Here is a 24653-nt window from a genome sequence, read left to right on the forward strand (position 1 = left end):
CTTTACGAACATCTATTGCTGTATTCTGAAGTTTTTCCTGGGATTTTGGGTTTTTTTTCTCCCTGCTAGTGTTTAACTGCTCTGGAAGCTTTGTCCCCAGTCTCTTGGCTCTCCCATATTTTTGGAAGGCCCACAATACTGCTGCAGTGGGCTTCCCCATGGGAATTCCCCCATCACTTATGTTTTCTGGAAGAGGATGAGTTGGAGCAAGTGAGAGAGATGCCAGCAGCAGACTGCGCTCAGAGCCATGTTTGGCTCGGCTACCCGAGTTTGCCCGGCGGGGGGTGGGGGGAGGGCAGCGACTCGAGCTGGTGCCGTCTGCTGCAGCAAGGAGGCTTGCAGCCAGAATGCACCATGGGGGTCGGGCACTGCCAGTAAGGGACAGCCTTGTACCCCTCCTCCCAGTTTTCAGTCTCTGCCTCCTTCTAGGCTACAGCGCTGGTCTATAGGGAGGGTGTCACAGAATGACTATACGTGGACTCCCCTCTCTACATTGCCTCTTGCAACATAGTAAAACGACCCAAGGCGCTTCACAAATCAGACAAAATTTGACACCGAGCCACGTAAGGAGATATTAGGACAGGTGACCAAAAGCTCGGTCAAAGTGGTGGGTTTTAAGGAGCGTCTTAAAGGAGGAGAGAGAGGCGGAGAGGTTTAGGGAGGGAATTCCAGAGCTTAGGGCCCAGGCAGCTGAAGGCACGGCCGCCAATGGTGGGACGAAAGAAATCGGGGATGCGCAAGAGGCCAGAATTGGAGGAGCGCAGAGATCTCGGAGGGGTGTAGGGCTGGAGGGGGTTACAGAGATAGGGAGGGGACGAGGCCACGGAGGGATTTGATCACTCCATCCCTTGTCTGTAGACTCTGTTTCCTGCTTCCACATTGCAAATGGCATCCAATTTTATTACCTCAACAGCTTTTTGCATAGATTGAAATCTATAATAACCTCTCAATTCCTTGAGCTGGTATTTTGTTACGCACTCCCAGTGCACTGAGCTCAACGGGTAATGCCTGCTGTTCCTATTTGCTCCAGAGGTGGTGCTGTAACCTCGCTCGGCCTGTTACAACAAACACAGCCAAAAAAGTCAAGTCATTTCCTCTGAGCAAGGCCACGGGGGATTCACTGGTAGACTGTGGCTCAGTACTCTCGCCGCTGATTCAGAAGGCCGTGGGTTCAAGTCCCACTCCTGAGCACAAAACCCAGGCTGACACTCCCAGGGCAGTACTGAGGGAGCGCTGCGCTGTCGGAGATGCCGTCTTTTGGATGAGGCGTTAAACCGAGGCCCCGTCTACACTCGCAGGTGGACATAAAAGATTTCAAAGAAGAGCAGGGGGGGAGTTCTCCCCGGTGTCCTGGGCCAATATTTATCCCTCAACCAACATCAGATTATCTGGCTATTATCACATTGCTGTTTGTGGGATCTTGCTGTGCGCAAATTGGCTGCCACTTTTCCTGCATTACAACAGTGACCACACTTCAAAAGTATTTAATTGGCTGTAAAACGCTTTGGGACGTCCTGAGGTCGTGAAAGACGCGATAGAAATACAAGTTCTTTCTTTTCTACATCAGTGGCCTTTGCAAAGGCTCCCAACGTATTTGTCCCCGAATGTGGCCAGTTACCTTTAATTGTACCCATCACTCCTTGTTTGCAGCCCTTTAAGGACTCGCAGGGACTGGGAGTTGATCCCACACCGAAGATTAGGAAGGATCAGCGCTCCAGCAGTCGGGGGTGGTGTTAATAAACGTGACCCCTCACCTTCTGTTGGCATCGGGAGTTATCCCGCACCTCACTCCACGTGGGGATACTCGCCTGCGGAGGGCATCGCAGCCGAGCCTGGCCAGACGTCCCCGCGCCTGCACCTTCCGGCAGAAGGCACTAGGACCCTGTTTCTCCCACTGTTCCCTCGCCACTCGGTGGAGGGGGGGGTGGGCGGGCCAGGGTTCTGGGCTCTCGGGGCACAGAGCTTTGCCTAGCAGGAATGGGGGAATTCGGGGTTGGGGAGCAGAGGGGGGGAAGTGATAAGTCCTGGAAGGGCTGCAGGCGACAATCTAACCCCTAGCAGCAGTGCGGTCGAAAGATATGCTTGAACAATCTTCAACCGCAGCAGCAGAAGGGGTTAAAAGGACGGGGGGACTCACTAATTGCAAAGCAGCCTTTCCAAATAGACGCTGGGCTGCTCTGTGTATTAATAACAGTGCAATAAAAGAGTGGAAGGAATTATAACGTATACAGCACAGCTGTCGTGGATCCCATTAACAGCCGGCTCTTGGACTCCCAAGTCCCTGCCATCAATCCTCAGCCCGAAAGGGCAGCCAAGAAATTTGACGTCTCTGTGAAACAACATGTGCGTTAGTTCAACATGCAACTGAGAAGCAAAGCCCTCCTGACTACACTCGGTACAATCTGGGGAGCGATTGGAGGGGGCCCTCCGATAGCTCGCCCGATAAATCGCCCCCGGACGTTGGGAGTCGGCGAGGCTATTCGACCATGGGGAGGTGTTGCAGCCAGGCCGTTGCCCAATGTTCAGGGGCGCTTCCTGTCCGGGATGGCTGATTCGCGATCGGGGCGGGAACCCTCCCCAGCTCTGGGGTGGTACGCCAGTTATAGCCCCCTCCCCGCACTGCCCGGACACAGTCCCAGTATCCACGCCCCCCCCCAACACACGGGACAGTCCCGGGTACCATCCCTGGTCTGTGTTGAGTTAGCTGGCGCACCCGTGCGCGCACATGCACTCGCTCTCACACACATTCACACACTCGCATTCAAAAACTCACACTTGCATTCACACACACTCACACTCACACACTCACATTTGTACACACTCTCACTCACACTCACTCACTCTCACTCACACTCACTCTCACTCTCACTCTCACTCACACTCACACTCACACTCTCTCTCTCACTCACACTCTCTCTCTCACTCACACTCTCTCTCTCACTCACACTCTCTCACTCACTCACACTCTCTCACTCACTCACACTCACACACAGTCTTTCTCACTCACACTCTTTCTCACTCACACTCTTTCTCACTCACACTCTTTCTCACTCACACTCTTTCTCACTCACACTCTTTCTCACTCGTACACACTTCCTCACACTCTCTCTCACTCACACTCTCTCACTCACACTCTTTCTCACTCGTACACACTTCCTCACACTCTCTCTCACTCACACTCTCTCTCACTCACACTCTCTCTCACTCACACTCTCTCTCACTCACACACTCTCACACTCACACAGACTCTCTCACACACACACACACTCTCTCACACACTCACACACACTCAAACTCACCAACACGCTCTCATTCTCTCATATACATACACTCCCTCACTCGCACACACTCCCTCACTCGCACACACTCCCTCACTCGCACACACTCCCTCACTCGCACACACTCCCTCACTCGCACACTCTCCCTCACTCGCACACTCTCACTCTCACTCTCTCTCTACCCGGCACCCCGCTGGTCAGTATAGCTCAGAGCCACACCGGCTGGCTCATCTACCCACTGGGCTGTGGGCGTAGCGGGTGTTTGAATGCTGAGCCTCTGCCGCTGTCTGCAGGTGTTGTTGGCGGTCAGTCGTTTGAAGAGATTTCAATCAGCTGTTTAAATCTTACCATCTGCGATCTGCAAACAATATTTACTTGGCAACACAAAGTCAGGAATTTATTGCGTTAACCATTTGGGTGCTGGCAGATTGTTTCACCATCCGGTCACTTCTAGAGCAGCCTCGGAGCCAAGCCCCCCGAGAGGAGTGGGAAACACCCCCTTCAGTTCACGCGGTCAGTTTATCTAGCGAGCCCCCTCCACCCCCACGTCCTTTACAGGAGTGGGTGCGTCAGCGTGCCAATGGGGAGGGGGGGTCTACCCCCCTAGCAACGCTGGCCGAGTGCAAGAGCAAGCGGGTGTCGAGCGAAGAGAGGATCGGGCCTGGCTGCGAGCACTGCCCTCCCACCTTGGTCGAATAGCCAGACAACGCTCACTGTCTAGGCTCACGTGCGAAGACTGGCCACTTGTGTGAGGTGGTGGAGGGGCAGCCGAGAGTTAGGAGAACAAGCGGGGGTGCGGGGGGGGGGGGGGGGCAGGAAATGGAAGATAGGAAAAATAAAAGGGGCCCAATGTGACCAACTAACCCCCACCCCCACTCCCGATAGTAAGAAACGAGAGACTTGCATTTCTATAGCATCTTTCACCACCTCAGGACGTCCCAAACCTTTTTACGGCCAATGAAGTACTTTTTTTTGAAGTGTGGTCACTGTTGTAATTTAGAAAACGCGGCGGCCGATTTGCGCACAGCAAGATCCCACAAACAGCGGTGTGATAATGACCCAGATCATCTGATTTTCAGTGATGTTGGTCGAGTGATAAATATCGGCCCCAGAACACCGGGGAGAACTCCCCCCCACCCCCCCACCCCCACCCTGCTCTTCTTCGAAATAGTGTCAGTGCGATCTTTTACGTCCGCCCGAGAGGGGGCAGACGGTTTAACGTCTCGTCCGAAAGACGGCACCTCCGACAGTGCAGCACTCCCTCGGTACTGGCGCTGGGAGTGTCGGCCGGGATTATGGGCTCAAGTCTCTGGAGCGGGGCTCGAACCCACGACCTCCTGACTCAGGGGCGAGAGTGGGACCCGCTGAGTCATGGCCGACACCTTTTATAAAGGACTTGCTGCTTAAAAGAGCCGCACCGCGTCTGGGCAGTCTTCGACCGCAGGAGGTTTGGGGCGCGTCCCACGAGAAACGTGAATCACAGGAGCCGAGGGGAGCTTTTTCTTTTCTTGTTGTGGTTTTTTGTTTTTGGAGGGGTGCTGAGGCTCTGGAAACTTTTCCCAGGGAGCGACCTGACTGAAGAGGGCCAGCTGGAGAGTGTGCGGAAACCTGGGGGGGTCACCTTTCTTGCGTGACGCGCAAGGAGCGATCAGTAGGCGGGACGATCTCAGCCGGGGCACCAGTAGGCGTGCTGAAGTTGGCCTCAGTACCCCTGGACTGGAGGAGGGGTTTGGGGGTAGGAGATAAATCAGGCAGGGTTTCCCACTCCGGATCGATATCCGGCCGCTTCCCCTGCTGGAAAATGTGGGAGTGCGTGCGTGGACCTGCACTTGCCCATTGATGTTCGGGAAAGTCCCTCTCCCCAGTGACCCCTCCCCAACTCCTGTAAAAGGCAAGGGGGGGCCCCCAATGTCCCAACAACAACAACTTGCATTTATATAGTGCCTTTCACGCAGTAAAACGTCCCAAGGTGCTTCACAGGAGCGATTATCACACAAAATTTGACACCGAGCCACATAAGGAGATATTAGGACAGGTGACCAAAAGCTCGGTCAAAGAGGGAGGTTTTAAGGAGCGTCTTAAAGGAGGGGAGAGAGGCGGAGAGGTTTAGGGAGGGAATTCCAGAGCTTAGGGCCCAGGCAGCTGATGGAGCCAATGGTGGAGTGATGGGAATCGGGGATGCGCAAGAGGCAGGAACTGGAGGAGTGCAGAGATCTCGGAGGGTTGTAGGGCTGGAGGGGGTTACAGAGATAGGGAGGGGCGAGGCCAGGGAGGCCCCCTCCCCTTTTCCCTCCCTCCCTCTGCTTTCTCTCTTTCCCCTCTTTCCTTCTTGCTCCCCTCCCTCCCTCTCCCCTTTTCTCTCTCCCTCTATCTATCTTTCCCCCTTCCCTCCCTCTCCCCTTCTCTCACCCCTTCTCTTTTCTCTGTCTATCTTTCCCCTCTCCCCTTCTCCCTCTCCCCTCTGTCTATCTTTCCTCCCTCTCTCTGTCTATCTTTCCCCCACTTCTCCCTTCTCCCTCCCTCTCCCTTCTCCCTCCCTCTCCCCTTCTCCCTCCCTCTCCCCTTCTCCCTCCCTCTCCCCTTCTCCCTCCCTCTCCCCTTCTCCCTCCCTCTCCCCTTCTCCCTCCCTCTCCCCTTCTCCCTCCCTCTCCCCTTCTCCCTCCCTCTCCCCTCCCTCTCCCCTCCCTCTCCCCTCCCTCTCCCCTTCTCCCTCCCTCTCCCCTTCTCCCTCCCTCTCCCCTTCTCCCTCCCTCTCCCCTTCTCCCTCCCTCTCCCCTTCTCCCTCCCTCTCCCCTTCTCCCTCCCTCTCCCCTTCTCCCTCCCTCCCCCCTTCTCCCTCCCTCCCTATCTATCTTCCCCCTCTCCCCTTCTCTCTCTCTCTCTCCCTCTCCCCTCTGTCTATCTTCCCCCTCTCCCTTCTCTCTCCCTCCCTCCCTCTCCCCTTCTCCCCCCTCTCCTCTGTCTATCTTCCCCCTCTCCCCTTCTCTCTCTCTCCCCCTCCCTCTCCCCTTCTCCTCTGTCTATCTTCCCCCTCTCCCCTTCTCTCTCTCTCCCTCCCTCTCCCCTTCTCCCCCCTCCCCTCTGTCTATCTTCCCCCTCTCCCCTTCTCTCTCTCTCCCCCCTCTCCTCTGTCTCTCTCCCTCCCTCTCCCCTTCTCCCCCCTCTCCTCTGTCTATCTTCCCCCTCTCCCCTTCTCTCTCTCTCCCTCCCTCTTCCCCCTCTCCTCTGTCTATCTTCCCCCTCTCCTCTGTCTATCTTCCCCCTCTCCTCTGTCTATCTTCCCCCTCTCCTCTGTCTATCTTCCCCCTCTCCTCTGTCTATCTTCCCCCTCTCCTCTGTCTATCTTCCCCCTCTCCTCTGTCTATCTTCCCCCTCTCCTCTGTCTATCTTCCCCCTCTCCTCTGTCTATCTTCCCCCTCTCCTCTGTCTATCTTTCCCCTCTCCGCTACTCTCTCTCCCTCCCTCTCCCCTTCTCCCCCCTCTCCTCTGTCTATCTTCCCCCTCTCCCCTTCTCTCTCTCTCTCTCTCCCTCCCTCTCCCCTTCTCCCCCCTCTCCTCTGTCTATCTTCCCCCTCTCCCCTACTCTCTCTCCCTCCCTCTCCCCTTCTCCCCCCTCTCCTCTGTCTATCTTCCCCCTCTCCCCTTCTCTCTCTCTCCCTCCCTCTCCCCTTCTCCCCCTCTCCTCTGTCTATCTTCCCCTTCTCTCTCCCTCCCTCTCCCCTTTTCCCCCCTCTCCTCTGTCTATCTTCCCCCTCTCCCCTTCTCTCTCTCTCCCTCCCTCTCCCCTTCTACCCCCTCCCCTCTGTCTATTTTCCCCCTCTCCCCTTCTCTCTCTCTCCCTCCCTCTCCCCTTCTCTCTCTCTCTATCTATTTTCCCCTCTCCCCTTCTCTCTCTCTCTCTCTCCCTCTCCCCTCTGTCTATCTTCCCCCTCTCCCCTTCTCTCTCTCTCCTCCCTCTCCCCTTCTCCCCCCTCGCCTCTGTCTATCTTCCCCTTCTCTCTCTCTCCCTCCCTCTCCCCCCTCTCCTCTGTCTATCTTCCCCCTCTCCTCTGTCTATCTTCCCCCTCTCCTCTGTCTATCTTCCCCCTCTCCTCTGTCTATCTTCCCCCTCTCCTCTGTCTATCTTCCCCCTCTCCTCTGTCTATCTTCCCCCTCTCCTCTGTCTATCTTCCCCCTCTCCTCTGTCTATCTTCCCCCTCTCCTCTGTCTATCTTCCCCCTCTCCTCTGTCTATCTTTCCCCTCTCCTCTGTCTATCTTTCCCCTCTCCTCTGTCTATCTTTCCCCTCTCCTCTGTCTATCTTTCCCCTCTCCTCTGTCTATCTTTCCCCTCTCCTCTGTCTATCTTCCCCCTCTCCTCTGTCTATCTTCCCCCTCTCCTCTGTCTATCTTCCCCCTCTCCCCTACTCTCTCTCCCTCCCTACTGATGATGTGTTGTTGCAATAGTAATCCTGCTCAGTACGAGAGGAACCGCAGGTTCAGACATTTGGTGTATGTGCTTGGCTGAGGAGCCAATGGTGCGAAGCTACCATCTGTGGGATTATGACTGAACGCCTCTAAGTCAGAATCCCCCCTAAATGGAACGATACCCTAGCAAAGGTGAATCCAAAGAGCTTCTACAAATACATAAAGGGCAAAAGGGTAACTAGGGAGAGAGTAGGGCCTCTTAAGGATCAACAAGGTCATCTATGTGCGGAACCACAAGAGATGGGTGAGATCCTGAATGAATATTTCACATCGGTATTTACGGTTGAGAAAGGCATGGATGTTAGGGAACTTGGGGAAATAAATAGTGATGTCTTGAGGAGTGTACATATTACAGAGAGGGAGGTGCTGGAAGTCTTAACGCGCATCAAGGTAGATAAATCTCCGGGACCTGATGAAATGTATCCCAGGACGTTATGGGAGGTTAGGGAGGAAATTGCGGGTCCCCTAGCAGAGATATTTGAATCATCCACCGCTACAGGTGAGGTGCCTGAAGATTGGAGGGTAGCAAATGTTGTGCCTTTGTTTAAGAAGGGCGGCAGGGAAAAGCCTGGGAACTACAGACCAGTGAGCCTGACATCTGTAGTGGGTAAGTTGTTAGAGGGTATTCTGAGGGACAGAATCTACAGGCATTTGGAGAGGCAGGGACTAATTAGGAACAGTCAGCATGGTTTTGTGAGAGGAAAATCATGTCTCACGAATTTGATTGAGTTTTTTGAAGGGGTAACCAAGAAGATAGATGAGGGCTGTGCAGTAGACGTGGTCTACATGGACTTCAGCAAAGCATTTGACAAGGTACCGCATGGTAGGTTGTTACATAAGGTTAAATCTCATGGGATCCAAGGTGAGGTAGCCAATTGGATACAAAATTGGCTTGACGACAGAAGACAGAGGGTGGTTGTCGAGGGTTGTTTTTCAAACTGGATGCCTGTGTCCAGCGGTGTGCCTCAGGGATCGGTGCTGGGTCCGCTGTTATTTGTTATTTATATTAATGATTTGGATGAGAATTTAGGAGGCATGGTTAGTAAGTTTGCAGATGACACCAAGATTGGTGGCATTGTGGACAGTGAAGAAGGTTATCTAGGATTGCAACGGGATCTTGATAAATTGGGCCAGTGGGCCGATGAATGGCAGATGGAGTTTAATTTAGATAAATGTGAGGTGATGCATTTTGGTAGATCGAATCGGGCCAGGACCTACTCCGTTAATGGTAGGGCGTTGGGGAGAGTTATAGAACAAAGAGATCTAGGAGTACAGATTCATAGCTCCTTGAAAGTGGAGTCACAGGTGGATAGGGTGGTGAAGAAGGCATTCAGCATGCTTGGTTTCATTGGTCAGAACATTGAATGCAGGAGTTGGGATGTCTTGTTGAAGTTGTACAGGGCATTGGTGAGGCCACACTTGGAGTACTGTGTACAGTTCTGGTCACCCTATTATAGAAAGGATATTATTAAACTAGAAAGAGTGCAGAAAAGATTTACTAGGATGCTACCGGGACTTGATGGTTTGACTTACAGGGAGAGGTTAGACAGACTGGGACTTTATTCCCTGGAGAGTAGGAGGTTAAGGGGTGATCTTATAGAAGTCTATAAAATAATGAGGGGCATAGATAAGGTCGATAGTCAAAATCTTTTCCCAAAGGTAGGGGAGTCTATAACGAGGGGGCACAGATTTAAGGTGAGAGGGGAGAGATACAAAAGGATCCAGAGGGGCAATTTTTTCACTCAAAGGGTGGTGAGTGTCTGGAACGAGCTGCCAGAGGCAGTAGTAGAGGCGGGTACAATTTTGTCTTTTAAAAAGCATTTGGACAGTTACATGGGGAAGATGGGTATCGAGGGATATGGGCCAAGTGCAGGCAATTGGGACTAGCTTAGTGGTATAAACTGGGCGACATGGACATGTTGGGCCGAAGGGCCTGTTTCCATGTTGTAACTTCTATGATTCTATGATTCTCCCCCCTCTCCTCTGTCTCTCTCCCTCCCTCTCCCCTTCTCCCCCCTCTCCTCTTCTCCCCCCTCTCCTCTGTCTATCTTCCCCCTCTCCCCTTCTCTCTCTCTCCCTCCCTCTCCCCCCTCTCCTCTGTCTATCTTCCCCCTCTCCCCTTCTCTCTCTCTCCCTCCCTCTCCCCTTCTCCCCCATCTCCTCTGTCTATCTTCCCCCTCTTCCCTTCTCTCTCTCTCCCTCCCTCTCCCCCCTCTCCTCTGTCTATCTTCCCCCTCTCCCCTTCTCTCTCTCTCCCTCCCTCTCCCCCTCTCCTCTGTCTATCTTCCCCCTCTCCCCTTCTCTCTCTCTCCCTCCCTCTCCCCCTCTCCTCTGTCTATCTTCCCCCTCTCCCCTTATCTCTCTCCCTCCCTCTCCCCCCTCTCCTCTGTCTATCTTCCCCCTCTCCCCTTATCTCTCTCCCTCCCTCTCCCCCCTCTCCTCTGTCTATCTTCCCCCTCTCCCCTTCTCTCTCTCTCCCTCCCTCTCCCCCTCTCCTCTGTCTATCTTCCCCCTCTCCACTTCTCTCTCTCTCTCCCTCCCTCTCCCCCCTCTCCTCTGTCTATCTTCCCCCTCTCCCCTTCTCTCTCTCCCTCCCTCTCCCCTTCTCTCTCTCCCTCCCTCTCCCCTTCTCCCCCCTCTCCTCTGTCTATCTTCCCCCTCTCCCCTTCTCTCTCTCTCTCCCTCCCTCTCCCCCCCCTCCCCCCTCTCCTCTGTCTATCTTCCCCCTCTCCCCTTCTCTCTCTCTCTCTCTCTCTCTCCCTCCCTCTCCCCTTTTCCCCCCTCTCCTCTGTCCATCTTCCCCCTCTCCCCTTCTCTCTCTCCCTCCCTCTCCCCTTCTCCCCCCTCTCCTCTGTCTATCTTCTCTCCCCCCCCCCCCTTTTCCTTCCACCCCGTGTGCCCCTCTGTTGCCTGCGAGTTATATTCCAGTACAGTTCCGCCCTATGCAGCTGCCTCCCATCAGTCACTGGCCGATGAATGGACTCGCTTGTTCCCAGCCACAGCAATGACTTAAAGAAAATGTTTTTATTGAAGTTAGATATTAAGGCCATGTGTTTTCATGATGCCAGCTCTTGCATCAGGGAGGAAGGGGAATTTCTGTGTTGCAGGCATGGAGGGGAAGCTGAGACTATTCCAAGTCTGAGAGACCTGTGTTCCAAGGTAAAGATATGTTAACAAATAATCTCTGAATTCATGGAAAAGGAGCGCTGGGCTCGGGAATGTCTCTGGGAAAAATGCCCTTTTCCCCTCCCGCCTTAAAAGTGTTTTTTTATTTTAGTTTAAATTTAGGGCAATTATTTGAAAACTACAGGATCTTCCTGCCCCACTCCCTGCAAAGGTGCTGAGTCTCACTGGGGCACTGGCCCAAGTGTCCATTCTCCCGGTGTGCGAGTGGGTGGCAGTTGGCTATTCAACTCTGGGAGGCGGCACGTCTGATCCTTGCACCTTCACCGATTGTACACAGGCGCACAGACAAGCACACACAAACATACAGGCATGCACACACATATACACATGCAAATATACACATGTGCACTCACACTTGTATGCACGGTCTTTCCAGCCGGGATCACTGGATAATCAGAAGCAGGGCTCTGGTTAACCCCCTCCCCAGGTGGCACTAAAGCTATTTGTAGTTTCACTTACCGTGCCAGCTGAGATGTGAAAGGTGCGAGGCTCCAGGTTCACGCGGCTTATCGTCACAATGGGGAGTGGGGGTGAGGGGCTTCTCCGGTGGTGGGGGGGCTTTTTGATTAGGGAGGCTGAATGGAGCAGCGGGTAAGGCCCTGTCCTTTCGCCTCTCGGGCCTGGGTTCTAATCCAGCCAGTGGTCTCCGTTCCCTGCTGTCCCTAAGGGTCCTGGGCAGAATGACTTTGACGGTCCCAGCTCCGGTCCCTGGGCGTCAGCTGTTCATTCAACAAAAATGCCCTGGATTAGGTGCCAAATGAGCAATCTTGCTTCGAGAGATGCCAAGGACGGGTGCTGGAGCAGGATCGGGCACAGACCTGAGGTTGGGACTGAGGTACGTTGATGGCAGGGAGCTTTATTCCGAGGCGCAACCCAATGCAAGTCATCACCTTCAGGAGAGGAGAGGCGAAAATGTAAACAAGGCGGATAAATTGATTGAATCGCGAGCCTCCTCCGAGTGTCGTGCTCAGAGGGAGTGCGGGTCGGAGATGGGGGTACAATACCATCGAGACGATATCTCCGACCTCCTCTCCCTTTGACTGGGAGCTCGTGGTTTGTGGGGGGGTGGGATTTACCCCCCCCGCCCCGCCGAAGTTGACCATCTCCTCAGCGCAGTGTCCCCAGGTCTGTCGGGTGACCGGGAGCCCTGATCGCAGTGCGATCGGACGGTCAGGCCGTCTGTCTCCCGTGGAGAGAGGCTGCCGCCAGTTCCCAGGAGATGGACATCCTGCGTCCCTCCCCAGAGAGAGACGTTCGGTCCAGGGTTACAAAGGGAATATGCAGCACAGACGCCAGGAAGCAGATAGAACAAGATGCCAGGAAAAAAATAAGTGAGGTCAGGACACTGGACTCGTTTTTAAAAAAAAAAACTTACATTTCTATAGCCCCTCTCACCATCTCGGGACGTCCCAAACCGCTTTACAGCCAATGAAGTACTTTTTTTAAGTGCGGTCACTGTTGTAATGAAGGAAATGCAGCAGACAATTGTCGCACAGCAAGATCCCACAAACAGCAATGTGATAAATGACCAGATAATCTGTTTTAGTGATACTGGTTGAGAGATAAATATTAGCCCAGGACACCGGGGAGAACTCCTCTGCTCTGATTCCAATAGTGGCCGTGGGATCTTTTACGTCCACCTGAGAGGGGCAGACGGGGCCTCGGTTTAACATCTCATCCAAAAGGCGGCACCTCTGACAGTGCAGCACTCCCTCAGTACTGCCCCGCCCCCAGTTGCCCTGACCAAGTGGTTTGCTAGACCACTTCAGAGGGCAGCGAAGAGTCAACCATGTTGGTGTGGGGACTGGAGTCACATATAGGCCCAGACCGGGGAAGGACGGCAGGTTTCCTTCCCTAAAGGGACATTAGTGAAATCAGTTGGGGTTTTTTGAACAATCTGACAGCTTCACGGTCACTTTTACTGATTTTTACGACTGAATTCAAATTCTCAAAAGTGCCAGGGTGGGATTTGAACTTGCGTTCTCTGGATTATTAGTCCAGTGACATAACCGTACGTACGCACACATCTACCTGTCGTGGTGCATTAACGTAACAAAGCCTTTGGAGAGTCTCACACAGGGAACGTGAACCCAACTGAGGCCTCAGCCCAATTCCCAGAGGACACAGTTGGCGTCAGACATGTTCATGACGGGAGACTGACAAGGAAACCAGGGCAAAAAAGGAAACGTAAAAATAAACTGAAGAAAAAGAATATTTTTAAACCAAGCGCAGTATCCAAGAACATTGGAATCATTTCAACTGGGAGAGGTCGAGAGAACAATACAGATTTGTTTACAGGCTCCTCTGCTGGCTCGAGGTGCGGCCAATCTGTGCTGAGTTAGCTACCTGGAATGGCGGTGGGGGAACTTTGACCTCAGTGCCCCTTGGAGTAAAGATTGGGGGTGGGTTGAAGGGGGGAAATGAGCCAGCTCCCCATCGTTGCCTGGCGGCTCCCACTGGGAGGCGCGCGCGCTCTCGCTCGCTGACGCGCACGCACAGAGGGCGGCGGGTGAGGACGGGATCAAGCTTGCCGGCGATGCCTCCCACAGTCGAATACCCCGCCACCAGGCGCCGTCTGGACTGACAGGCGGAGCAGAATGGCCAATTGGGTGAGGTACTGGAGGACAGTCGAAGTCCATACTGCAGTGAGTGCGCTCCTTCGGGGTGAGGGAGGATTTGGGGGGTGGGGGTAGAGCAGGTCACAAGAGCACTCGGTCTGTGCAGTACTCGTCTGATTTTGCCCGGAGACTAAGGTCTTCCTTTTTTTTCTCCTGCTCCTCTCAAGAGGTCACTAACTCTCACTGGGGTACGGGTTCCACAGACACTGACTCTCACTGGGGTACGGGTCCCACAGACACTGACTCTCACTGGGGTACGGGTCCCACAGACACTGACTCTCACTGGGGTACGGGTTCCACAGACACTGACTCTCACTGGGGTACGGGTTCCACAGACACCGACTCTCACTGGGGTACGGGTCCCACAGACACTGACCCTCACTGGGGTACAGGTCCCACAGACATTGACTCTCACTGGGGTACAGGTCCCACAGACACCGACTCTCACTGGGGTACGGGTCCCACAGACACTGACTCTCACTGGGGTACGGGTTCCACAGACATTGACTCTCACTGGGGTACAGGTCCCACAGACACTGACTCTTACTGGGGTACGGGTTCCACAGACATTGACTCTCACTGGGGTACGGGTCCCACAGACACTGACTCTCACTGGGGTACGGGTCCCACAGACACTGACTCTCACTGGGGTACGGGTCCCACAGACACTGACTCTCACTGGGGTACGGGTCCCACAGTCACTGACTCTCACTGGGGTACGGGTCCCACAGACACTGACTCTCACTGGGGTACGGGTCCCACAGACACTGACTCTCACTGGGGCACGGGCCCCACAGACACTGACTCTCACTGGGGTACGGGTCCCACAGACACTGACTCTCACTGGGGTACGGGTCCCACAGACACTGACTCTCACTGGGGTACGGGTCCCACAGACACTGACTCTCACTGGGGTACGGGTTCCACAGACATTGACTCTCACTGGGGTACGGGTCCCACAGACACTGACTCTCACTGGGGTACGGGTTCCACAGACACTGACTCTCACTGGGGTACGGGTTCCACAGACACTGACTCTCACTGGGGTACGGGTCCCACAGACACTGACTCCCCTGGCCGGCTTCCCCGTAAATTGAGCTCATCCAAAACTCTGCTGCCCCCGTATCCTAACTCGCACCACGTCCTGTGCTCCCATCACCCCCTGTGCTCACTGACCTACATTGGCTCCCGGTCCGGGAAGGCCTCAATTTTAAAATTCTCATCCTTGTGTTCAAATCCCTCCATGGCCCTCGCCCCTTCTCCCTCTCTCTCCGTAACCTCCTCCAGCCCTACAACCCTCCGAGGTCTCTCTACATTCCACCAATTCTGGCCTCTTGCACAGCCCCCATTTTCATCACCCCCGCCATTGGCGGCCGTGCCTTCAGCCGCCCGGGCCCTAAGCTCTGGAATTCCCTCCCTAAACCTCTCCGCCTCTCTCTCTCCTCCTTTTAAGACGCTCCTTAAAACCTCCCTCTTTGACCGAGCTTTTGGTCACCTGTCCTAATATCTCCTGATGTGGCTCGGTGTCAGATTTGTGTTTGATAATCGCTCTGGTGACGTGTTGTGGGATGGCCCGCAAAGTGTTCCTTGTGGAAGCTGCAGTTCAGAGTGACAGTGGCACAAACGGAAACTTCTGGCTCCAGATGTCCCAGCCTAAGTTTTTGCAGCAGATGTTTCTAGTCCAGATGTTGCATCGCTTCAGTTCTTATTTCATTTTGCCGTGGCAATTTTTGTTTAAAGACGTAATCTGTTTTTTTTTTTGAGAGAGAGAGAGAGAGAGAGAGAATATAAATTGCAGTAAAGATACTGGCCCAGTCTGTTCGACAGTCCCTCCCGCATGCCTTTGAAGCAGGTCGCGAGAGGCAACATGAAACCACATCAAAAAAAAAACCTCCTTCGCCCCCCGCTCCCCGGGGACGCTGGGGTCAGAGGTCAGGGGGCGGGAGAGGAAGCCACTGGGTCGCAGCGACCTACGGCTGACGGCCAGCGGTGATTTGGGACCCCTCCCCCATCCCAACCCCCCCCCCCTCGACCTTTTCGGGTCACGGTCTAGCATCAGATGGCTCGTCCCCCTGGGAACGCTCTGTTGAGATGCTCCCTTGCCCCAGATGTGCACATCTGGACCCAGCTGGGCATGTGGGAGACGCCATGAGCGTCCCTTTTTGTTTGATGAGCTTCACGTTGAGATCTGCAAGCTGGGAATAAGAGGGCAGGCTACCTTAAAGGGGAGGTGCATTCATCTCAATTAACCACCCCCCTGCCATCAACCTTAAGGGTCAGAAAGGTCCCCCTTCCCTTTAACTTGAGGGGCTTGTATTCCATCACTGGATACAGTCACTTGAAGGGACTTTTTGTTTGGCAATACCTTTTACTCTTGTGAAATACAATTGCCCCTTTAATGATAAAGGTCTGATTTCCTCGGTGCTTAACGACCCCTGTCTGAAGCTTATTCTCAAAACAGTCCTGCTTTCCAACACCGCACAATTTGAATGGTGGGTTTTCTTGCTTAATTAATTTCTAGAGGGACAGAATTGAAAAGCACAGAAGTTATGTTAAACTTGTATCGAAGATTGGTTAGACCGCACAGTGAACGGTTCCGGTCTCCATATTTTTTTTTTAAAAGAAAAGATATCGAGGCACTGGAGAAAGTGCAAAAAAGATTTACAGAACTGAGAGATTATATCTATTAGGAAAGACTGAACAGGCTGGGACTCTTTTCTCTAGACAAGAGAAGGCTGAGGGGTGACCTGATAGAGGTCTTTAAAATTATGAAGGGGTTCGATAGGGTAGACGTAGAGAAGATGTTTCCACTTGTGGGGGAGACCAGAACTAGGGGGTCATAAATATAAGAGAGTCACTAATATGGAGGGGGGATGTCTGAGGCTGCTGCTATTGGCCCTTGTAGTTGGTTGTTGGAAGACACAAGGTCCCAGTGAGGCCTGACTCTCCCTTCCCATGGCTCAGAGTCAGAAGGTCGTGGGTTCGAGCCCCCACTCCAGAGACTCGAGCATATAATCCAGGCCGACACTCCCGGTGCCAGCACTGAGGGAGCGCTGCACTGTCGAAGGAGCCGTCTTTCGGATGAGACGTTGAACCGAGGCCCCATCTGCCCCTCTCAGGTGGATGTAAAAGATCCCACGGCCACTATTGGAATCAGAGCAGGGGGGAGTTCTCCCCGATGTCCCGGGCCAATATTTATCCCTCAACCAACACCACTAAAACAGATTATCTGGTCATTTATCTCATTATCTGTTTGTGGGATCCTGCTGTGCGCAAATTGGCTGCCACGTTTCCTACATTACAAGGGGTCAAAAAAAAATACATAATTTACTGTAAAGCGCTTTGGGACGTCCTGAGGTCATGAAAGGCGCGATAGAAATGCAAGGACACCGGGGAGAACTCCCCCTGCTCCTCTTCCATTAACGGCCGTGGGATCTTCCGCGCCCACCCGAGAGGGGCAGACGGGGCCCTCGGTTTAACGTCTCATCCGAAAGGCGGCACCTCCGACAGTGCAGCGCTCCCTCAGTACTGGCACCGGGGAGCGTCGGCTCGGATTACGGGGCTCAAGTCTCTGGGGTGGGGACTCGAACCCACGACCTTCTGATCCTGAGGCGAGAGAGCGAGAGCTACCCGCTGAACGACGGTAGCAGAACCTCGAATTCCCAACACCGCCAAGTGGTTTTGTGACCACACCAATTGGTAGTTGGTGTAGTGACCATTCCTCTGGCAGCGGGCCACGTAAGGCAGAACAGCACCACCTGGCGTAGTTTGTTTGAAGGCTGAAGATTGCGGCCATTGGAGGATTTTATACAAATACCATCTCGCAAATTTTTTCTCACAATCTCCCTGCCAAGTTCTGCGAGCTGAGCGCAGCTGGGAGGGCCAGAGATTGTAGTCTTGCCATATGCATAAATATATATATATATTTCTTTTCCCGCACTGATTATTATGTGTCAGTGAGAGGACATCAATCTGGTGAGTCAGTCAGGCATCTGTGGACGATTAAACCGAGGGGGGGGGGGGAGAAAGAAAAGGGCCAATCCTCCTTCGACCCACCCAGTGGCTTAGTTAACAGTCGCCAACCCTCCAGGATTGTCCTGGAGTCTCCAGGAATTGAAGGTTGATCTTCAGGACAACTGCTGCAAACAACCCAGGGGCTTTTAAAAAAAAAATTGTGTTTGTTTTTTGCATTTTCTTTGAACAGTTTTGTTTGTTGGTTATATAAAAAAAATGGGAGATGGGGGAAAGAGAGGCTGTTTGACTGATGGTGAAGAATCGTCGAATCGGATAACAGAGTCTGTTTGCTTTCTGATTGGCCGTGGATGGGCGGGGCTCTGCGAGGATGGGCGTGTCGGGCGACCAATAGCGGGAGTGTGGGGGGCGCGGGGCAGTAGAAGGCGGGAGGCCATGTGATGAAACCTCCAGGAATCCGTCCCACGAGAGTTGGCAACCCCAGCCCGAGCGGGTGAAGGCTCGCGTGGTTTCGTGGGACTTTGCTGCCCCAGAATGGCCTCCGCAGTTTCACTGCACCTCACGTTGGTTATGTGAAGCACTGTGCAGACACTCCGGCGAGGCAAGGGTGCCATGAAGCAGGTTCAAGTTTAAAATTGCCATCCTCGTGTTTAAATCCCTTCACGGCCTCCCCCCTCCCTATCTCTGTAACCTCCTCCAGCCCGACAAGCCCTGTTACCAAACTCTCCCACTGCTCTAAATTCAGCCCCTTGTACATTCTCCCCCCACCCTCCTTCGCCCCCCCCCATTGATGGCCATGCCTTCAGCATCCTAAGAAGAAAGAACTCGCATTTCTATCGCGTCTTTCAAGTCCTCAGGACGTCACAAAGCGCATCACAGCCGATTAAGTACTTTTATTGAAGTGTTGTAATGTAGGAAGCACAGCAAGATCCCACACACAGCAATGTGATAATGACCCAGATCATCTGTTTTAGTGATGTTGGTTGAAGGATAAATATTGGCCCCGGGACACTGAGGAGAACTCCCCCCCCCTGCTCTTCTTCGAAATAGTGGCCGTGGGATCTTTTACATCCACCTGAGAGGGGCAGACAGTTTGACGTCTCATCCGAAAGACGGCACCTCTGACAGTGCAGCACTCCCTCAGTACTGGCACTGGGAGTGTGTGCTCAAGTCTCTGGAGTGGGGTTTGAACCCACCGGCCTGCTATAACTCAGCGGGGAGAGGGAGTGTTACAGATTGAGCTAAGCTGATACTAATACAGAGTTGTGTGGTGGAGTCGGATATTATTATTTGGAACGGTTACACAGCTGGACGAAACACTTTGAGCGTGTGTGTCAGTGTGACAGTGTCTCGCACTGTTCTGACAAACAAGCAAACCATTTTTAGCAGACAAGCGGGAAAATGGTCACGGATGTGTGATCCTTTTGTTCGGTCTGCTCTGAGTGGAGCAGTTTGCAGCAAGCTGCTGTACTCGGTCAAATATTAGTCAGTAAACGCTCTGTGTCATTACCCTGTAGTCAGCACAGAGTCACGTTACATTGTCACAGATTTCATACAGTCTGTCACTATCGGGGACCCCTTTTATACAGAGTCCCACTATCAGGGACCCCTTTTATACAGAGTCTCACTATCAGGGACCCCTTTTATACAGAGTCCCACTATCAGGGACCCCTTTTATACAGAGTCTCACTATCAGGGACCCCTTTTATACAGAGTCTCACTATCAGGGACCCCTTTTATACAGAGTCTCACTATCAGGGACCCCTTTTATACAGAGTCTCACTATCGGGGACCCCTTTTATACAGAGTCTCACTATCAGGGACCCCTTTTATACAGAGTCTCACTATCGGGGACCCCTTTTATACAGAGTCTCACTATCGGGGACCCCTTTTGTACAGTGTCTCACTATCGGGGACCCCTTTTGTACAGAGTCTCACTATCAGGGTCCCCTTTTATACAGAGTCTCACTATCAGGGTCCCCTTTTATACAGAGTCTCACTATCAGGGTCCCCTTTTATACAGAGTCTCACTATCGGGGACCCCTTTTATACAGAGTCTCACTGTAGGGGACCCCTTTTATACAGAGTCTCACTATCGGGGACCCCTTTTATACAGAGTCTCACTATCGGGGACCCCTTTTATACAGGGCCTCCATTGAACGAGTTACGATGTCTCTCTCTCTCTCTCTCTGTTTCAGTGCGGAAGGATCAGCGATGCGAGTTGAACTGTCGACCCACGGGTTACCGATTCTACGTCCGTCAGGCAGACAGGGTCTCGGACGGAACACCTTGTGAGGCCAACTCCACTGACGTGTGTGTGGGTGGAAGCTGCCTGGTGAGTCCCCTCACTCTCTCCCTCTCCCTCTCCCACCCTTTGGCCCTCATTCCAGCTCTGGCCGGAATACCAGTTATAGTGATCTCAATGTTAACTAGCTGGTAAAAATGGTAACCAGGTGCCATGACCAATAATCTGTTTAACCATCATATGGGGAGGGAGAGTGAACCCAAACGATGGGTTTCGAAGGTAACTCTTGCTCCTGGTTGCTGCCGTTTTTTTCTAAATCATTTTGATATTAAAATTCTCCATCCTCCTGTTCAAATCCCACCATGGCCCTCGCCCCCCTCCCTATCTCTGTAACCTCCTCCAGCCTCTACAACACTCCGAGATCTCTGCGCTCCTCCAATTCTGGCCTCTTGCGCATCCCCGATTTCCATCGCTCCACCATTGGCGGCCGTGCCTTCAGCCGCCTGGACCCTGAGCTCTGGAATTCCCTCCCTAAACCTCTCCGCCTCTCTCTCCTCCTTTAAGACGCTCCTTAAAACCTACCTCTTTGACCAAGCTTTTGGTCACCTGTCCTAATATCTCCTTATGTGGCTCGGTGTCAAAATTTTGTTTGATAATCGCTCCTGTGAAGCGCCTCGGGACGTTTTACTTTAAAGGCGCTATATAAATGCAAGTTGTTGTTGTTTTTGCCTTGCTGCCTCCTCTTTTCTCACTCTCCTGTTGCCCCTCCCTCCCCCCCCCCCCCCTCAGGCTCCTGGCTGCGATGGGACGCTGGGATCCGGCTCACGGCCGGACAAGTGCGGGGAATGCGGCGGAGACGGCTCCAGCTGCGAGCTGGTGTTCGGGACGTTCGAGGATTCCCAGGTCAACGTCGGCTACCACAAGATCATCGAGATCCCGACCGGGGCGACGAAAATCAACGTGACCGAGATGGCCAGGAGTCGGAACTACCTGGGTGAGCGCCCCTTTCCCTCGGCCGGTGGGGGGGACGCGCCCAGCCGGCGTCCGCGCGATAACGTTCCGTGATAGGTCATCGAACGCTCCCGGAATGGTTCACTGCCCTCCCGCGGGAGGGGGAGGTTGCGGAATGGGATCGGAAGGGCAGTGAACCATTCCGGGAGCGTTCGATGACCTATCACGGAATCGCGCAGCACGGAAGGAGGCCATTCGGCCCATCGTGCCTATGCCGGCCCTTTGAAAGAGCTATCCAATTAGTCCCATTCCCCCCCCCCCCCCCCTGCTCTTTCCCCATAGCCCTGCAATTTTTCCTTTTTCAAGTATTTATCCAATTCCCTTTTGGAGGTTACTGTTAGCACCGGACTGCGCCCTCACCAACTCAACAAGCGGGGGGCAGCTGTTGCATGGGCTTCAGGGCGATTTAGACAAGTTGAGTGAGTGGGCAGATACATGGCAGATGCAGTATAATGTGGATAAATGTGAAGTTATCCACTTCGGAAGGAAAACCAGAAAGGCCAAGTATTATTTAAATGGTGATAGATTGGGGAATGTTGATGTACAACGAGACCTGGGTGTCCTTGTACACCAGTCACTGAAAGCAAACATGCAGGTGCAGCAAGTAGTTAGGAAGGCAAATGGTATGTTGGCCTTCATTGCAAGAGGATTTGAGTACAGGAGCAGGGATGTCTTACTGCAGTTGTACAGGGCCTTGGTGAGACCACATCTGGAGTATTGTGTGCAGTTTTGGTCTCCTTATCTGAGGAAGGATGTCCTTGCCATGGAGGGAGTGCAACGAAGGTTCACCAGACTGATTCCTGGGATGGCAGGACTGTCGTATGAGGAGAGATTGGGTCGACTCGGCCAGACAGACTGGACGCAGAGAGGACGTTTCCCCTGGCTGGGGGGGTCCAGAACGAGGGATCACAGTCTCAGGATACGGGGTAGGACATTTAGAACCGAGATGAGGAGAAATTTCTTCACTCAGAGGGTGGTGAACCTGTGGAATTCTCTACCACAGAAGGCAGTGGAGGCCAAGTCACTGAATATATTTAAGAAGGAGCTGGATAGATTTCTAGACACAAAAGGCATCAAAGGGTATGGGGAGAGAGCGGGAATATATTATTGAGATAGAGGATCAGCCATGATCATATTGAATGGTGGAGCAGGCTCGAAGGGCCGAATGGCCTACTCTTGCTCCTATTTTCCATGTTTCTATGTTTCCACCTGATGTTTTAAAGCTGATCAAAACCTCTCCTGCAGCCCTGAGGAGCCGAACTGGTCGATCGATAATCAACGGGAACTGGGCGATTGATCGGCCCGGAAAGTACGAGGCAGCCGGGACCATGTTCGTGTACAAACGGCCGACCGAGCTCAGGGGAGAGTCCTTCGTCGCTGAGGGTCCGACGACCGAGAGTCTGGATGTTTTTGTAAGTGCTGCAAAAAACAGGGGTCGATGGGGCAGGGCACTGACGGTTGGGTCTGGTCTGTACAGGGGCGCTGCAGAACTGTGATACAGCGTCCAGCACCAGGGAGAGACAGCACCAGGGAGAGACAGCACCAGGGAGAGACAGCACCAGGGAGAGACCTCAACAACAACTTGCATTTATATAGTGCCTTTAACGGAGTAAAAGGTCCCAAAATGCTTCACAGGAGCGTTATCAAACAAAAATTGATACGTTAATGGGACAGTGTAGAGGGAGCTTTACTCTGTATCGAACCCATGCTGTACCTGCCCTGGGAGTGTTTGATGGGACAGTGTAGAGGGAGCTTTACTCTGTATCTAACCCTGTACCTGCCCTGGGAGTGTTTGATGGGACAGTGTAGAGGGAGCTTTACTCTGTATCTAACCCGTGCTGTACCTGCCCTGGGAGTGTTTGATGGGACAGTGTAGAGGGAGCTTTACTCTGTATCTAACCCTGTACCTGCCCTGGGAGTGTTTGATGGGACAGTGTAGAGGGAGCTTTACTCTGTATCTAACCCTGTACCTGCCCTGGGAGTGTTTGATGGGACAGTGTAGAGGGAGCTTTACTCTGTATCTAACCCGTGCTGTACCCCCTGGGAGTGTTTGGTGGACAGTGTAGAGGGAGCTTTACTCTGTATCTAACCCATGCTGTACCCCCTGGGAGTGTTTGATGGGACAGTGTAGAGGGAGCTTTACTCTGTATCTAACCCGTGCTCGATGCAGACACTGGGTGCGTCCTCCAGGACCTTGCTGAGCACACGATGTATGATTCCTGATGTTCCTGTTTTAATTCCCCGATGTGGTGTTTCTCTTTCAGATGATTTTTCAGCAGGAGAATCCCGGGATCCACTATGAGTTTGTTCTCCCCGTGGAAAAGCCTGCGGACCCGCATCAGAATTCCCACTATCCCGGTCAGGGTTACGGTAAGAACGGTTTGGGACGGCAGGACCAAGCCCCTTGGTTTGTTATCAGAGAATCACTGATGTCACATGTCAGCTGTGGCTGAGTGGGTAGCACGCTCGCCTCTGAGTTAGAGGTCGAGGGTTCGAGTCCCACTCCTAGAGGCTTAGAATCATGCAGCACAGAAGGAGGCCATTCGGCCCATCGTGCCTGTACTGGCTCTTTGAAAGAGCTCTCCAATTAATCCGATAGCCCTTCAAGTATTTCTCCAATTCCCTTTTGAAAGTTATTATTGAATCTGATTCCACCGCCCTTTCAGGCAGTGAATTCCAGATCATCACAACTCGCTGTGTGAAAAAACATTCTCCTCATCTTCCCCCAGGCTCTTTTGCCAATTATCTTACATCTGTGTTCTCTGGATACTCCCGCCAATGGAATTGGATTCACCTTATTTACTCCATCAAAACCCCTTGAGCCCATAATCCAGGCCTGGCGCAGTACTGAGGGAGAGCTGCACTGTCGGAGGTGCCGTCATTCCGATGAGGTGTTAAACCGAGGCCCCGTCTGCCCCTCTCAGTTGAAGTAAAAGTTCTCACGGTCACTATTTGAAGAAGAGCAGGGGGGGAGTTCTCCCCGGTGTCCTGGGGCCAATATTTATCCCTCGACCAACATCACTAAAAAATACAGATGATCTGGTTATTATCACATTGCTGTGTGTGGGATCTTGCTGTGCCCAATTTGCCACGTTTCCTACATCACAACAGTGACCACAGGTCACTGAGGTGGTGAAAGGCACGATAGAAACACAAGCTCTTTCTTGCATTTGACCGATGCTGTCTTCAGGATGGTTGCCGTGGTGTCCTAGTGCTCGCCTGTTACAGCTCTTGTTGCTCTCTGATCCCACCCCCCCCCCCCCCCCCCACTCCCCCTCTCTCCCCTTCAGGCGCACGGCCCGCGGGAGAACCGATGGAAGTGCCAGTGTTGGGAAGCAGCCCCGTCGTTGTGCACCAGCGGAGCCATGTGGTGCCCAGAGCCCGCGTGGGCCAGCGAGACCGGAGGCTGCAGGTCTACCACGAGACACAGGAGCCCGTCCAAACCCAGCCAGTCTACCGCTGGAAATCCCCGAGTGCGACCGAGTGCTCAGCTTCCTGCGGAAAAGGTGAGTGCGGGTAGGGAGGGAGGGGGACAGTGTAGAGGGAGCTTTACTCTGTATCTAACCCTGTACCTGCCCTGGGAGTGTTTGATGGGACAGTGTAGAGGGAGCTTTACTCTGTATCTAACCCTGTACCTGCCCTGGGAGTGTTTGATGGGACAGGTGGCCATCGATTGAGTTTGCACCATTTGCTGCTGTTCGTATTGGAGCTGCTCTCAGTCATTCCAGAAATGCTGAGTGCAGAGCAGCCTCGGGAGGGAGAAAGCCCATCCTAAGAATTATACCAGAACTGAGAGGTGGGGGGAGACCAAATCTAGGGGCTGTAAATATAAGATAGTCACTAATAAATCCAATAGGGAATTCAGGAGAAACTTCTTT

The 24653-nt window shown here is 53.2% G+C and overlaps 1 protein-coding gene across 1 annotated transcript in view; it reads left to right on the forward strand.

Annotated features, from left to right (window-relative positions):
• Window positions 1–24653, forward strand: part of LOC137306591 (thrombospondin type-1 domain-containing protein 4-like) — a 68469-nt gene that overhangs the window by 27231 nt on the left and 16585 nt on the right. Inside the window, 5 exon segments of the mRNA XM_067975886.1 lie at window positions 19718–19854; window positions 20554–20758; window positions 22021–22187; window positions 23040–23145; window positions 24066–24281. Coding sequence (XP_067831987.1) covers window positions 19718–19854; window positions 20554–20758; window positions 22021–22187; window positions 23040–23145; window positions 24066–24281 — 831 coding nt within the window.

Source organism: Heptranchias perlo, chromosome 44, assembly GCF_035084215.1.
Source record: "Heptranchias perlo isolate sHepPer1 chromosome 44, sHepPer1.hap1, whole genome shotgun sequence".
In the NCBI taxonomy this organism is placed as follows: Eukaryota; Metazoa; Chordata; class Chondrichthyes; order Hexanchiformes; family Hexanchidae; genus Heptranchias; species Heptranchias perlo.